General features: G+C 44.5%; 1 protein-coding gene across 1 annotated transcript in view; it reads left to right on the top strand.

Moving 5' to 3' along the window:
• GABRG2 (gamma-aminobutyric acid type A receptor gamma2 subunit) overlaps positions 1-13,653 on the top strand; it is a 150,177-nt gene that overhangs the window by 70,773 nt on the left and 65,751 nt on the right. Inside the window, exon 6 of the mRNA XM_030213399.1 lies at positions 4,285-4,422. Coding sequence (XP_030069259.1) covers positions 4,285-4,422 — 138 coding nt within the window. The remainder of the gene's footprint in view (positions 1-4,284; positions 4,423-13,653) is intronic.

Genomic DNA, 13,653 nt, shown 5'->3' with positions numbered 1-13,653 from the left:
CATTATACCACTTTGTATTTGTTCTTTATCGGCTTGGCGTACGCCTACGGTATTATATAAGCCACATTGAGCCTGCAAATAGGTGGGAAAATGTGGGATACAAATGTAACAAATAAATAAAATATTGAGTGATATAAATGGTTATCTGCCAGTTGCTAATTGCAGATATTCAGTGAAGGGTAGCCTATTATCCCCCGCTGAATATCAGTGGATAGCCGGTTAAGCGCTATTTAACTGGTCAGCATCTGTTCTGGTTAAATAGTGCTAAATATTGGGCAGTATATGTGTAACTGGGGGACATGCCCATGGCTTGCTTATGCTTTGCCTATCTGTATACACCTTTACACTTAGGCGCTACCTTATAGAATGGTGCCTAGTACGAGTGGAGGGGCATAATCGAACGGGGTGCCCAAGTTTTCCTGAGGGCGTCCTCGCAGGACGTCCTCGGGAAGGGGCGGGGAAACCCGTATTATCAAAACAAGATGGGCGTCCATCTTTCGTTTTGATAATATGGTTGGGGACGCCCAAATCTTAACATTTAGGTCGACCTTAGAGATGGTCGTCCTTAGAGATGGTTGTCCCCGGTTTTCAGCGATAATGGAAACCGAGGACGCCCATCTCAGAAACGACCAAATCCAAGCCATTTGGTCATGGGAGGAGCCAGCATTCGTAGTGCACTGGTCCCCCTGACATGCCAAGACACCAACCGAGCACCCTAGGGGGCATTTCAGTGGACTTCAGAAATTGATCCCAGGTGCATAGCTCCCTTACCTTATTTATTTTATTTATTTGTTGAATTTGTATCCCACATTTTCCCACCTATTTGCAGGCTCAATGTGGCTTACATAATACCGTGATGGTGATTGCCAATTCTGGTATGAGAAATACAGAGTGGTAATTACATGAGGATCATAAGTGATAGAGTACATTGGGTAGGCAAGGAGGAAGGGTTAAGTTTTGTCCAGATCTTGTATGAGCTTTATTGTGTTGTGGGGTTCCGGTGTTTAGGCTGGGTCGTTATGGTATGCCTTTTTGAACAAATTGGTTTTTAATAATTTTCGAAAAGTTGTTAGGTTGTGCATTGTTTTCATGCCGTTTGGTAGTGCGTTCCATAGTTGAGTGCTTATGTAAGGGAAGCTGGATGCACATATTGATTTATATTTTAGTCCTTTGCAGCTTGGGTAGTGGAGATTTTGGTATGTGCATGATGACCTTTTTGCATTTCTGGTTGGTAAGTCTTTGAGGTCTGCCATGTAGATTGGGGCCTTGCTGTGAATGATTTTGTGAACCAGGGTACAGATTTTGAACACAATTCGTTCTTTGATTGGGAGCCAATGTAGATTTTCACGTAGGGGTTTGGTGCTTTCATATCTCGTTTTTCCAAATATGAATCTAGCTGCGGTGTTTTGGGCAGTTTGGAGTTTCCTAATAATTTGTTCTTTGCATCTGGCATATATTGCATTGCAGTAGTCTAGGTGACTTAGCACCATTGATTGTACCAGGCTTCGAAATATTTCCCTCGGGAAGAACGGTTTTACTTGTTTCAGTTTCCACATTGAGTGGAACATTTTCTTTGTTGTAATTTTCGCTTGGCTTTCTAGCGTAAGGTTTCGGTCAATTGTGACTCCAAGAATTTTCAGGCTGTCTGAGACAGACAGAGTGTATTCTGGGGTGTTTATAGTGGTGAGTTTGTTCATGTTGTATTGTGATGAGACAATGTGTTTTTTCTGCGTTGAGTTTTAGTTGAAATGCCTCCGCCCATGAGTTCATGATTTGCAGGCTGAGTTCAATTTTGTTTGTGATTTTTGTTAGATCCTGTTTGAATGGGATGTATATCGTGACATCTTCTGCATAGATGTAGAGTTTAAGGCCTTGGTTGGATAGGGATTTGGCTAGTGGGGTCATCATTAGGTTGAAGAGAGTCGGTGATAGTGGTGAGCCTTGGGGTACACCGCATTCTGGTTTCCATGGTGGTGAAGTATTCGATTTTAATGTCACTTGGTATGTTCTTGTGGTCAGGAAACCCTTGATCCAACTAAGTAACTTTCCACTGATTCCGAAGTATTCTAGGATGTTTAGTAATATTTTATGGTTTACCATGTGAAACTCACTAGACATGTTGAATTGTAGGAGGAGTACATTTTTGCCTGTTGCAATTTCTTGTTTGAATTTGGTTAGGAGAGTGATTATTACTGTTTCGGTGCTGTGGTTGGAATGAAATCCTGATTGTGACTCGTGTAATATTGAGAATTTGTTTAAGAAGTCAGTAAGTTGTTTGGTTACCATGCTTTCCAGCAGTTTGACTACCAGAGGGATAGGTGCTACCGGGCAGTAGTTGGTGATTTCATTTGCATTTTTCTTTGAATATTTAGGTATTGGGGTGAGTAATATGTTGCCTTTGTCCTTAGGAAAGAGTCCATGTTGCAGCATGTAGTTTAGGTGTGATGTGAGGTCTGCTATGAAGCGTTGAGGGGTTGATTTTATTAGGTAGTTGGGGCATGTATCCAGTTTACAGTGGGATTTGGCAAACCTGTTAATCGCTTGGGCTATGATTTCCTCGGTAAGGTGCTGAGCCCCGTAAAACCCACTACTCACAACTGTACAACACTACCATAGCCCTAAGGGGTGAAGGGGGCACCTACATGTGGGTACAGTGGGTTTCTGGTGGGTTTTGAAGGGCTCACGTTTACCACCACAAGTGTAACAGGTAGGGGGGGATGGGCCTGGGCCCGCCTGCCTGAAGTGCACTGCACCCACTAAAACTGATCCAGGGACCTGCATACTGCTGTCAGGGAGCTGGGTATGACATTTGAGGCTGACATAGAGGCTGGGAAAAAAATATTTTTAATTTTTTTTTAGGGTGGGAGGGGGTTAGTGACCACTGGGGGAGTAAAGGGAGGTCATCCCCAATTCCCTCCAGTGGTCATCTGGTCAGTTCGGGCACCTTTTTAGGCTTGGTCGCAAGAAAAAAATGGACCAAGTAAAGTCGGCAAAGTGCTTGTCAGGGATGCCCTTCTTTTTTCCATTATCGGCCGAGGATGCCCATGTGTTAAGCACGCCCCAGTCCCACCTTCGCTATGCTTCCGACATGCCCCCATGAACTTTGTTCGTCCCCGCGATGGAAAGCAGTTAAGGACGCCCAAAATTGGCTTTCAATTATGCCGATTTGGCCGATCTTGGGAGAAGGACGCCCATGTTGCGATTTGTGTCGAAAGATGGGCGCCCTTCTCTTTCGAAAATAAGCCTGATAGGCACCTACCTGTCAATTGATGGTGTCTTTGATGCACCTGAGTGACATGTACTCTAGGCCAATATTTCTTGACTCAGTCCTCAGAGCACACCCAGGCAGTCAGGTTTTCAGGATTTCACAATGAATATGCAAGAGAGAGAGAGAGAGAGAGGGAGATCATCTACATTCTGAGGAGGCAGTGCATTTAAATCTATCTCATGTATACTCATTGTGGATATGAGGTGTGCCCTGATGACTGGGTTGAGAACATCTGCTCTAGGGAAAAGCTTATAGAATTGCCCTGTATGGCTTTTCCCTCTTACAGACTAGCTGTCACACAGTGAATGAATGGAACCACAAGTATTTCAAAATGGCCTTGTTAATCCTGTCATCTCAGGCATGCATCAACTACTGTTTATTATAAAACCTCTGAGATTTATTTTGATTGTGTTTTTTTTTTGTTACATTTTTACCCCACACTTTCCCACTCATGGCAGGCTCAATGCAGTGGGCAATGGAGGGTTAAGTGACTTGCCCAGAGTCACAAGGAGCTGCCTGGGCCAGGAATCGAACTCAGTTCCTCAGGACCAAAGTCCACCACCCTAACCACTAGGCCACTCCTGTTATGATGAGTTTGCATTAACTTGTATGATGATCACCAAAGTTTAAACGTTTGGACCTTTATACAGACAGGACAGTCAAACTCAGTCATGCAGGATGGTTTACTTGGTACCCAGTTATTTAAACACTTAATTCTAATAAACCAATTAATTGTGCCTTGCAAACTAGAGGTTTTTTTACTATTTCACAAACTGATGCCAAGTTAGTCTTATTGTTCCACCTTTGTACATTACTGTGTCTGGGACCACTTAAGTGTTGGTGGCTATCTCCCAGCCTGCTAGGGCCAAGATATGACCCAAAATGTTATATCTGGGTCTAATTTAACAAGCAGCAATCAGCACTTAAAAAATCACTGACCACTGCTTGACTAAATATTGACTGGTAAGTGAATATATAAGATAGATAATTTCCAACTTTGTTTGATTGCATTGAAGATGGTTATCCAAGGGAGGAGATTATTTATCAATGGAAGCGCACTTCAGTGGATGTCGGAGACACTAGATCTTGGCGGCTTTATCAGTTTTCTTTTGTTGGCTTGAGAAATACGACAGAGTTTGTGAAGACCACCTCAGGTAGGCGTTACTATAATTGAGGTCTTTGTGATAAGAGCATAAGAAGAACCAAGCTAGAATTGCATAATACTGTATATTGTCCTATTTTAATCCAATCCAATACATATGCATGTCAGAGGCCTTATGGTAGTGTTTTAAATGATATTTTTAAAGGTTTTTACCCAGGTAGGATAAAGTCTTTGGAGGGGCCCTAGGCAAACTATCTTAATATAAATACATTTTAAAACTACCACAGATAGGGACCCCTATGGATCTGAGTGCCATAGGTGTACAGTATAAGAGGCTTGGGGAGGCTAACGGGCTCATTTTTGAAAGAGAAGGACATCCATCTTTCGACATAAATCAGAAGGTGGACGTCCTTCTCCCAGAGACGTCCAAATCGGTATAATCAAAACCTGATTTTGGATGTCTCCAACTGCAGTCCGTTGCAAGGGTGTCCAAATTTCAAGGGGGCATGTCGGAGGTGTAGTGAAGGTGGGATTTGGGCGTGCCTAACACTTGGACGTCTTTGACCCGTAATCAAAAAAAACAAGGATGTCCCTAACGAACACTTGGATGTTTTCACCTGGATGTGTTTTTATTACGAATAAGGCACAAAAAGATGCCCGAAATGACCAGATGACCACCGGAGAGAATCAAGGTTGACCTCTCATTACTTCCTCAGTAGTCACTAACCTCCTCCCACCCTCAAAAAAACATCTTTTTGTCGTGCCAGCCTCTATGCCAGCCTCAGATGTCATACTCAGGTCCATGACAGCGCATGCAGGTCCCAGGAGCAGTTTTAGTGGGTAGTGCAGTGCACTTCAGACAGGTGGACCCAGGCCCATACCCCCCCCCCACCTGTTACATTTGTGGAGGAAACAGCGAGCTCTCCCAAACCCACCACAAACCCACTGTACCCATATATAGGTGCTCCCTTCACCCGTAAGGGCTATGGTAGTGGTGTATGGTTGTGGGTAGTGGGTTTTGGGGGGTTTTGGGGGGGCTCAGCACACAAGGTAAGGGAACTATGTTCTTGGGAGCATTTTATGAAGTCCACTGCAGTGCCCCCTAGGGTGCCTGGTTGGTGTCCTGGCATGTCAGGAGGACCAGTGCACTACAAATGCTGGCTCCTTCTATGCCCAAATGACTTGCATTTGGATGTTTTTGACATGGACATCTTTGGTTTCGAAAATCACCGAAAGTCAGAAACGTCCATGTCTAGGGACGTCCAAATTTAAGGATTTGGACGTCTTTGACGGTATTTTCAAAACAAAAGATGGACATCCATCTTTTTTCGAAAATACGTGTTTCCCCACCCCTGGATTTTGCAGTTTTGCAAGGACGTCCAAATCACAACTTGGACGTTTCTTTTAAAAATGCCCCTCCACGTCTCCTCAGCTGTACCTGCAACCCACTGTGTTCCCACTATTGCCCATAACTTTCTCTCTTCCCTCCCATCCTGTTCTCCTTATCCTCCTCTATCCCAACACCACCGTGCAACATGTTTTCACTCCCCACCCTCACATTGCCACTGCCACCAGGCCCATGCTAGTGAACAAACAGTACAGACACGTGGGGCCATGGCCTGTCTGCTTGCTGCTGATGCTTCCTCAGGCCTGGAAGTTTACATCAGAGATGGTAGGACCAGCAGAAGAAGCAGCAGTGGTGTACAGAGAGCCACATTCCCAAGTGCCTGACTGTTTACTAGTGCAAGCACGGTGGCTGTGATAATGGGAGAGAGAGAGCAAAAAGATACTGCATAGTAGCAGCAGGGTAGAGGAGAGAGAAGAACAACAGAAATGGAGAGAAGAGAGAGAGATTAATAGAGTGAAACCTGTGCAATACCAGATTTTGTTTGGGGGGGGGGGGGGGCAGAGAGAAAGAGAGAGAGAGAGAGACAGAAGCAGAGGCTATGCTAAATGGGGGACATGACAGTACTGAATGGGAGAGGGCAGAGAGAGATCGATAATGATGGATGAACTAGAGAGAGTAAGAGACAGCAGACAAAAGAAATACTGCATAGGAATGGGGGAGATAGACTGGATGGGGGAAAGAGAGAGAGAGAGAGAGAGAGAGGCAGGGACAATCCTGAATGGGAGGGCTGGGAGAAAAACAGACAGACAGGGGCAGTGCTACATGCAATAATGAGAAGGACAGACAGGCAGTGCTGGATGGCGGGGTGAGGAGAGATAGAGAGAAGATGCTGGATAGTGGGGGTGAGAGTGGGGGAAGAGAATGACAGAGGTAATAGGCATGGGGGGACGAGAAAGCCAGGGCAATACAACAGCTAGAGGAGGCAATCTTGAATGGTGTGGGTGAGGGAGAGAGAGAGGGATAGTGCTACATGTCATGGGCAGAGACTAAAAGTCAGGCAGAGGCAACACTGAATGTTTGGGGCAGGGGAAAGAGACAAAGAGGAGATATTGCATGGTGGAGGGGAAGAGAGACAAGAAAGGAGTTAGTGGATGGAAGGGGAGAGACAGATACACAGAGAAGATGCTGGATGGTGGGGGGAGGGAGAAATAGAGAATCTGCTGAATGGCAGAAAATAAAGAGATGTAGAATGTCAGGGTTAGAGAGAGAGAATACACTGAATAGGGGAGAGCTCATCCAGGTATTTATTATGCAAAACCTGAGTTGTGAGAGAATAGGTGTGGGATAAAGTATCTAAACCCAGAAACAGTAAATATAATCTGTATAATAATAAATAAAATAAGTAAAATAATAATAATAAGAAATAAATAAATAAGAAATAATAATAAATAAAATATAATCTGCATAATAATAACTTGCCCAGGTCAATTAACCCAATGTCAAAAGAACTCAAAAACTTATTAAATAAAAAAGGAAACAAGCAGGAGCCCTGAGGGAATATGAAGAAAAAGTTGTCACTGCTGTTAACTCTATAGGGCCTATGACTAAGAAACTAGGTACCTCTTATTCCCGTTTCACTTAGAAGCAAGAGATCATGATTCAAAATATCAAGGCTAATACAGCTTGATTCTCTTTAGATATAAAACTGTGCTATCATAAATCAGTCATGCTTACATAAGAACTTCTAAATCTCAGCTGAGTATTACAAAAGATCCGAAGCATCTAAGGGGATAGGTCAGGGTTGTTTTTTTTTTTATGCTGACCTCTGCCACCTCTGAAATTATGCCCAGTTATTCAATGCCAGGCCATATCTGGGCATCAGCATTAAAAATCCACGTGTGTATGGATGGTTGGCATTTAATCGGATAAGTGCCAACATTCAGTCCTTAACTGGATAAATTAAACTGGACAAGGTTAGGACAGCTATGTATGCGGTCCAATGTACCCGATTAACTTAACTGATTAAAGACTGAATATCAGCACTTGTCTGGTTAAGTGCTGTTACATATATGCAAAAATGACCTTGTAAAATTACGCCTACTAAGAGGCTCTTCTATTAAAGTGAAGGTAAGGTTTTCCACTTGCTGCACCTTATCTACAAAATGTAAGTTGTGGTAAGTTCAAAGCCTATACAGTAAATGCATGGGTGTGCCCACATCTGCCCTGCATTTAGCACACAAGACAAGCATTTACTGCATGGGCATATGTAATATGCATCCGCAGATATCCCAAGGCACAAGCTGGTGCTTTCTGCCGGTACATGTATCACAGGCCCCAGTACTGCCTTCAGTTATTAAAAATGTAAATGATGTAGCAGTGGTACAGCCCTCTCCTGTTCTTCACCAGCACTTTGTTCCCCTCTCTCTTCTCTGAGGAAAAACTCTCCCTCTCCCACTGATCCCCCTTGAGAGAAACCCTCCTTCTGATTCTGTCTTTCTAAACAGAACCCCCTGCCAATCCTGACATGAGCAGAACCCCTCCAATCTCCCCTAAAGAGAACCCCTCCAGTCCTCCCTAAGCAGAAATCTCCTCATCAATCTCTCTGCCACTCCCCCTCCCCAGCAAAACCTTCCAGCTAGGAATTCTCCCCCCCTCTCCTTCCCCAGCAAGACCCCCTCCTCAACAGGATACCTGATTCTCCCCCTTCACTCGGGGTTTTTCTGGCAGGGCAGGAGTGTTTCTCCCCCCACTCCAAAAAAATGATGTCTGTTACTTCTAGTGGTAATCTTGTATTAATTTTTCAAGGAGTCATCCAGCCATAAAGGCAATTGTAGAAATGTGTGCTAATGCATAAACACTTTTGTGGATTAATATATACAATTCTCAGTGCAGATAAAAGCAGATAGAAATGGAAGCAGAGCATCTCCTGGTCGATAATTCAAAATGATTTAACAAGCTGGAAATGGCCACTGACCCGTTAAATTGCTTGTTTGAGGCTATCTGCTAATTTTCAGTGGCACGTAATCAATCAGTTATTGTCACTTAAAATTAGTGGTTAACGCCTAAGTGAAAACGGCTATTTTGGGGTGTTCGGGGGCGGAGTCAGAACTTGGCCAGTTAAGTGCCGGTGTTCAGCACTTAACCGGCCAGGGTAACCACATAAAACAAGAGTCTTATGGTTATGCAGCAACCCATGACCGGTTAAGTGCTGAATATCGACTTCACTGGCTTTGCCCTATCTGGCTCCACAAAAACTGGATGTTAAATGTTGATGCCTGAATATCAAATAGAAGCACCAGGAGCCTTCAAAACCGGGACAAAATTTCTTTATTGATACACTTTGAACATCAATTTCTTCCTTAATGACCCGACATGGGTCGTGTTTCAGCGCACATTGCCTGTGTCAGGGGTCAAAGAGGTACTGATTTTAGAGAGCAACTAAGGCTTTCTTCTTCGATGATAACAAAATGGATGATTGTCCCACTTCTTACAAAATTAATGTGCTGAATCATTTGATGAATCTAGAACAGGAGCGGACCCTTCATAAGCAGATTGATAATCTATTTGATATTTGGACTTGTTCTGTACTTTGGACTCTCTCTGTGCTATTCAGTGCTGAAGCCTGGACATGGCCCTGCATTGAGGGGTCCTTTTACTAAGGTACACTGAAAAATGGACTACGCTAGTCTATGTGTTTGAAGATCCATTTTTCAGGCCTTTTTAAATTTTTTGCCGAAAATGGACCTGTGTCAAAAATAAAAAATGGGGCATGTCCATTTTGGGCTGAGGCCTTACCGCCACCCATTGACTTAGCGGTAAGGTCTCATGCAGTAACTGTGCGGTAATCATAGAATGACGATTACCGCCTGGTTTCTGCCATGCACCAGAAAATACAATTTTATTTCTGCTGCATGTAGCGGATGTGCGTAAAAAACAAAATTACTGCCCGGGCCATGTGATAGCCGGGTGGTAACTCCAAATTGATGCATGTTGGGTGCACATAGGCGCCTGCGTGGCTTAGTAAAAGGGCCCCTGAATATCTAGGAATAACGCCGTCGCAGTCAGCAAAACATTCACTTGAATATTTACCTTTCATTTCTAAAGAAACTATTGCAGTATTTGTTTTACTTTAAAATACCTGAACTATCTAAGGAAGCAATGAACTTGAACAGCACCAGATACCTTGTGATAATGTGAATAAAAAAAGTACAGTACATTATTGAAGTACAGTAAAAAAGAAATTGGTCCAGTATTCACAATATTACAATATTATCAAAGTAAAGGTTTTTATGCTTTGAATCTTGTACAAGCTGCACCTTACATCTATTAAAAAAAAATCAAAAGTGGCCCCTGAGGAGACAAACTTGAGATTTAGTGAGTCACAGTACTAGTTGCTCCAGATCAGAAGAGACAAGTAATGCAAACTGATCAGAAAGTAATAGCACACATAACAAGCTTCATTATGCTGAACAACACAGAAAAACAAATGGCCTGACAGATGTTTTGCTGGAAAAAATGATCAAGAATCAGTCATAAAATTCAGCTCATTCTTAAAAGAAAATATCATGTTTTGTGCTGTTGAAAGTGATAGAATGCCTCAGTCACACTCAGTCCCCCTGATATTCAAATTATTTAACTGGCCAAAAACAGCCACTGAGCGGTTAAATAGCTTTTTATTGCCTAACTGTGAATGTTCATATTATATAACCGGTTATCTCAGCTGGATAGTTGCGGTCAGTGCCAAAAAGTTAACTGGATATATCATGCAATAACAGACAATATTCAATGCTGTCTGCCTAAGCTTAGCAGGCAAATCGGACCGCATAAATAAACAGTCCTATCTTTGCCTGCTATTAACTTAACCAGTCATAGCTGATTATCGCTTAGGGGATCTTTTACTAAGGTGCAGTGGCATAGCCAGAAGGCAATTTTTGGGTGGGCCAACAGGTTGGATGGGTGGGCACTAGAGTTGCCAACTTTTTTGAACAGCAACCTGATACACCCATGCTCTGTCCCTACCCCTACCCCAGGCTTCAGTGGCTGCAGGCCAACTGAGAGCTAAGGGAAGTACAATAGACTGCACTCTTCAGCCCCAACACACATATGGCATTGAAGCTAAACACATTCTGCATCCAGAGAACCTCCTGGCCCTCCAACAACAATGGACACAGAGCACAGCAAGGACATTTCCCCATAAAACTCATCATACAAAGAAATTTTGGTTTCTAGTGTAATCTCAATTACAGACATATTATAAATTATTTTTTTTTGGAGTCACGTGATGCGTTGAGAGAGTAGGACATGTGTCTTTGCTCTCCGGGGCCCCCACGCCTGATTTAGCCATATAAACCGCAGAAAACGGCTGACCAGCGAACTAATATATTAGCAGAAGCAGTACAACCAATGGATAAGTTGTAGAAACAGCAACTAAATCAATGCCGCCACGCAGCGCTAAAAAGGAGAAGGATAAGGCAAAGACGGCGGATACCACCGAGGAGAAGGCCTTGCAGCGAAGCGAGCAGAACTTCACTCCCGCGCAGCTGGCGCAACTGACCGCCGCGGTAACGCAAGCATTGGAGCCGCGATTGGAAAAAATCTCGGCACAGCTAGAACAATATGAATCGCATCTGACAGATGTAACACAACGGGCTGGGGAGCTAGAGAGGCGGGTGTCGGAGATTGAGGATGCGCTTTCCCCAGTGCATGGTCGGCTCCAGAACACGCAGTCCACGGTCGAAGCGCTGCAACAGAAAGTGGATGATTTAGAAAACAGGGCCAGAAGGAGCAACTTACGCCTGATCGGCATACCAGAATTGGTGAGTGACTCGGTGCTGGCCACGGTGATAGAAAAGTGGCTGAATGCCAAATTTGCGCTGTCTGACCATGCAGGAGCACTGTGCTTAGAACGAATACACCGAGTGGGCCGCATCCAAGATGGCCGCCAGAGCCCGCGTGCAGTCATACTGAAATTACATAACTACCTGCACAAGATGGAGATTTTGCGAGGCTACCGATTAAAACGGGACGATACAAAGTTTGAGGGGAAGACAATAAGAATCTTTCAGGACTTTTCAGTATCTTTACAGGACCGTCGAAAGAAATTCACCCCCCTGTGCAGACGACTACAGGATTTGCAGATCAAGTTCATGCTGATTTACCCAGCAGTGTTAAAAATCCGACAAGATGGCAAATGGAGGTCCTTTGATTCAGAGGCGGCTGCCAAAGAGTACATAACAGCGTTGGAACAGAGGGAACAACAACAGGCGGCAGAGCAGACTGGAAATAAGGACAATTCTAAGACCCAAAGTGGGTGAGAACTATAAAATGGTTGTTCTGTATTGCACACAGTAAAGAGCTGGTTCACAACACAATGTGGTGGATCGGGTGGGGGGGCCTCGGGCATGGCAGGGGCTCCCACACAATTTGTTGTCTAGGGCATGTTTGGGAGTGTAGAGATTAATAGGGGGGGAGGGGAGTTAGGGAAGGGTGGAGAAGGGAGGGGGGATTAGCAAAAGGCAAAAGAAGTATCCTCAGGTATGGTAAAATGGAGAGGGAACCTACACAAAGAAGTCTAGGGTGGCGGAAGTGGAAGAAAGCAAGCTGGAGGGAGACATACACGTTGATGCAACGGGGAGAGAGATGTCTTCGGGGCTAGGCTGGGAGCCTGGGAGACAAAGGCCTCAGAGGTATTAACAGTGCAAGTTCCAAGACACCAAGGGGAAGGTGGTTAAAACACGTTTGATCTCTTGGAATGTAGGCGGCATCACATCCCCAATTAAGAGAACCAAAATCCTATCAGCTCTAAAACGTCATGGGGTAGGGCATGCCTGCCTGCAGGAAACGAGGCTATCCAAAGAGGAAAGTGATAAGCTAAAAAGAGGATGGGTGGGGGAGGTTATTCTATTCCCCAGCAACAGGCAGGAGAGGTGGGACAGCAATTCTGCTGCACAAATCACTGATGGGCGCGGCAAAAATGCTGTTCAAAGATGGAGAAGGAGATATGTTGGAATTCAGCTCAATCTACAAGGAAAAGAGATGCTACTGGTATCAGCGTACGGCCCTAATACCTCAAGCTACACACTGTTTACGCTCAGCTGCTGACCCTTTGCCACACACATGCATCCCTCCCAATAGTAATTGCTGGAGATATGACTCAAGTGATAGACCCAGTGTTACGACAGGTCAAGGCAAGCGCGCCCTGACACTCTATCGGAGGTGTCCCTCCTAGATTCCTTTTGTCAGAAGGTGGGCCTGCTGACCCCTGGAGGATATTCATGGAGATGAAAGAGATTACACGCACATCTCCAGGGCACATCATTCACAGTCTCGCTTGGACTATATATTGACCTCCCCTGATATATTTCAGAAAATAACGGGAGCGTCATAGGCCCTGAAGAGATATCGGACCACTCCATTATATGGGTGGATTAGAGATTGCAACTATTTCAGCATCCCCTGGGTGGAGGTTCCCTGCATATCTGTACCCCTCAAAAAGCATTCACAGAGCACATGCACAAGAAATGGGAGGAGTACCAAACACATAATCAGGCACACGTGGATGACCCTATTCTGTTCTGGTCTGCTGCTAAAGCAGTACTCAGAGGAGAGATTATAGCATACATAAGCAGACGGAACAGGCAAATAACGCAGGGTATAGTGGAGCTGGAACGGAAGATCCGGGTTATAAGGCGGCAGTATGGCAGACACCCCACGCAGCAAAATTATGAACTCCTTACATCCACTAGAGCGGCGCTGAACAGCCTACTTCAGGAACGTACGACACGATCCCTGCTGTTCAGGAAGTACAGGTTGCATAAATTTGGAGATAAGGCAGGAGGGATGCTAGCGAGGCTGGTGAAAGGTACAAGGAAGTCCCATTATATTGCTGCGATATGCAGACAATCGGGGGGATTACCAACAATCCAGACGAGATAG

This window comes from Microcaecilia unicolor, chromosome 8 (assembly GCF_901765095.1).
Source record: "Microcaecilia unicolor chromosome 8, aMicUni1.1, whole genome shotgun sequence".
In the NCBI taxonomy this organism is placed as follows: domain Eukaryota; kingdom Metazoa; phylum Chordata; class Amphibia; order Gymnophiona; family Siphonopidae; genus Microcaecilia; species Microcaecilia unicolor.
This window is presented reverse-complemented; position numbering and strand designations above follow the sequence as displayed.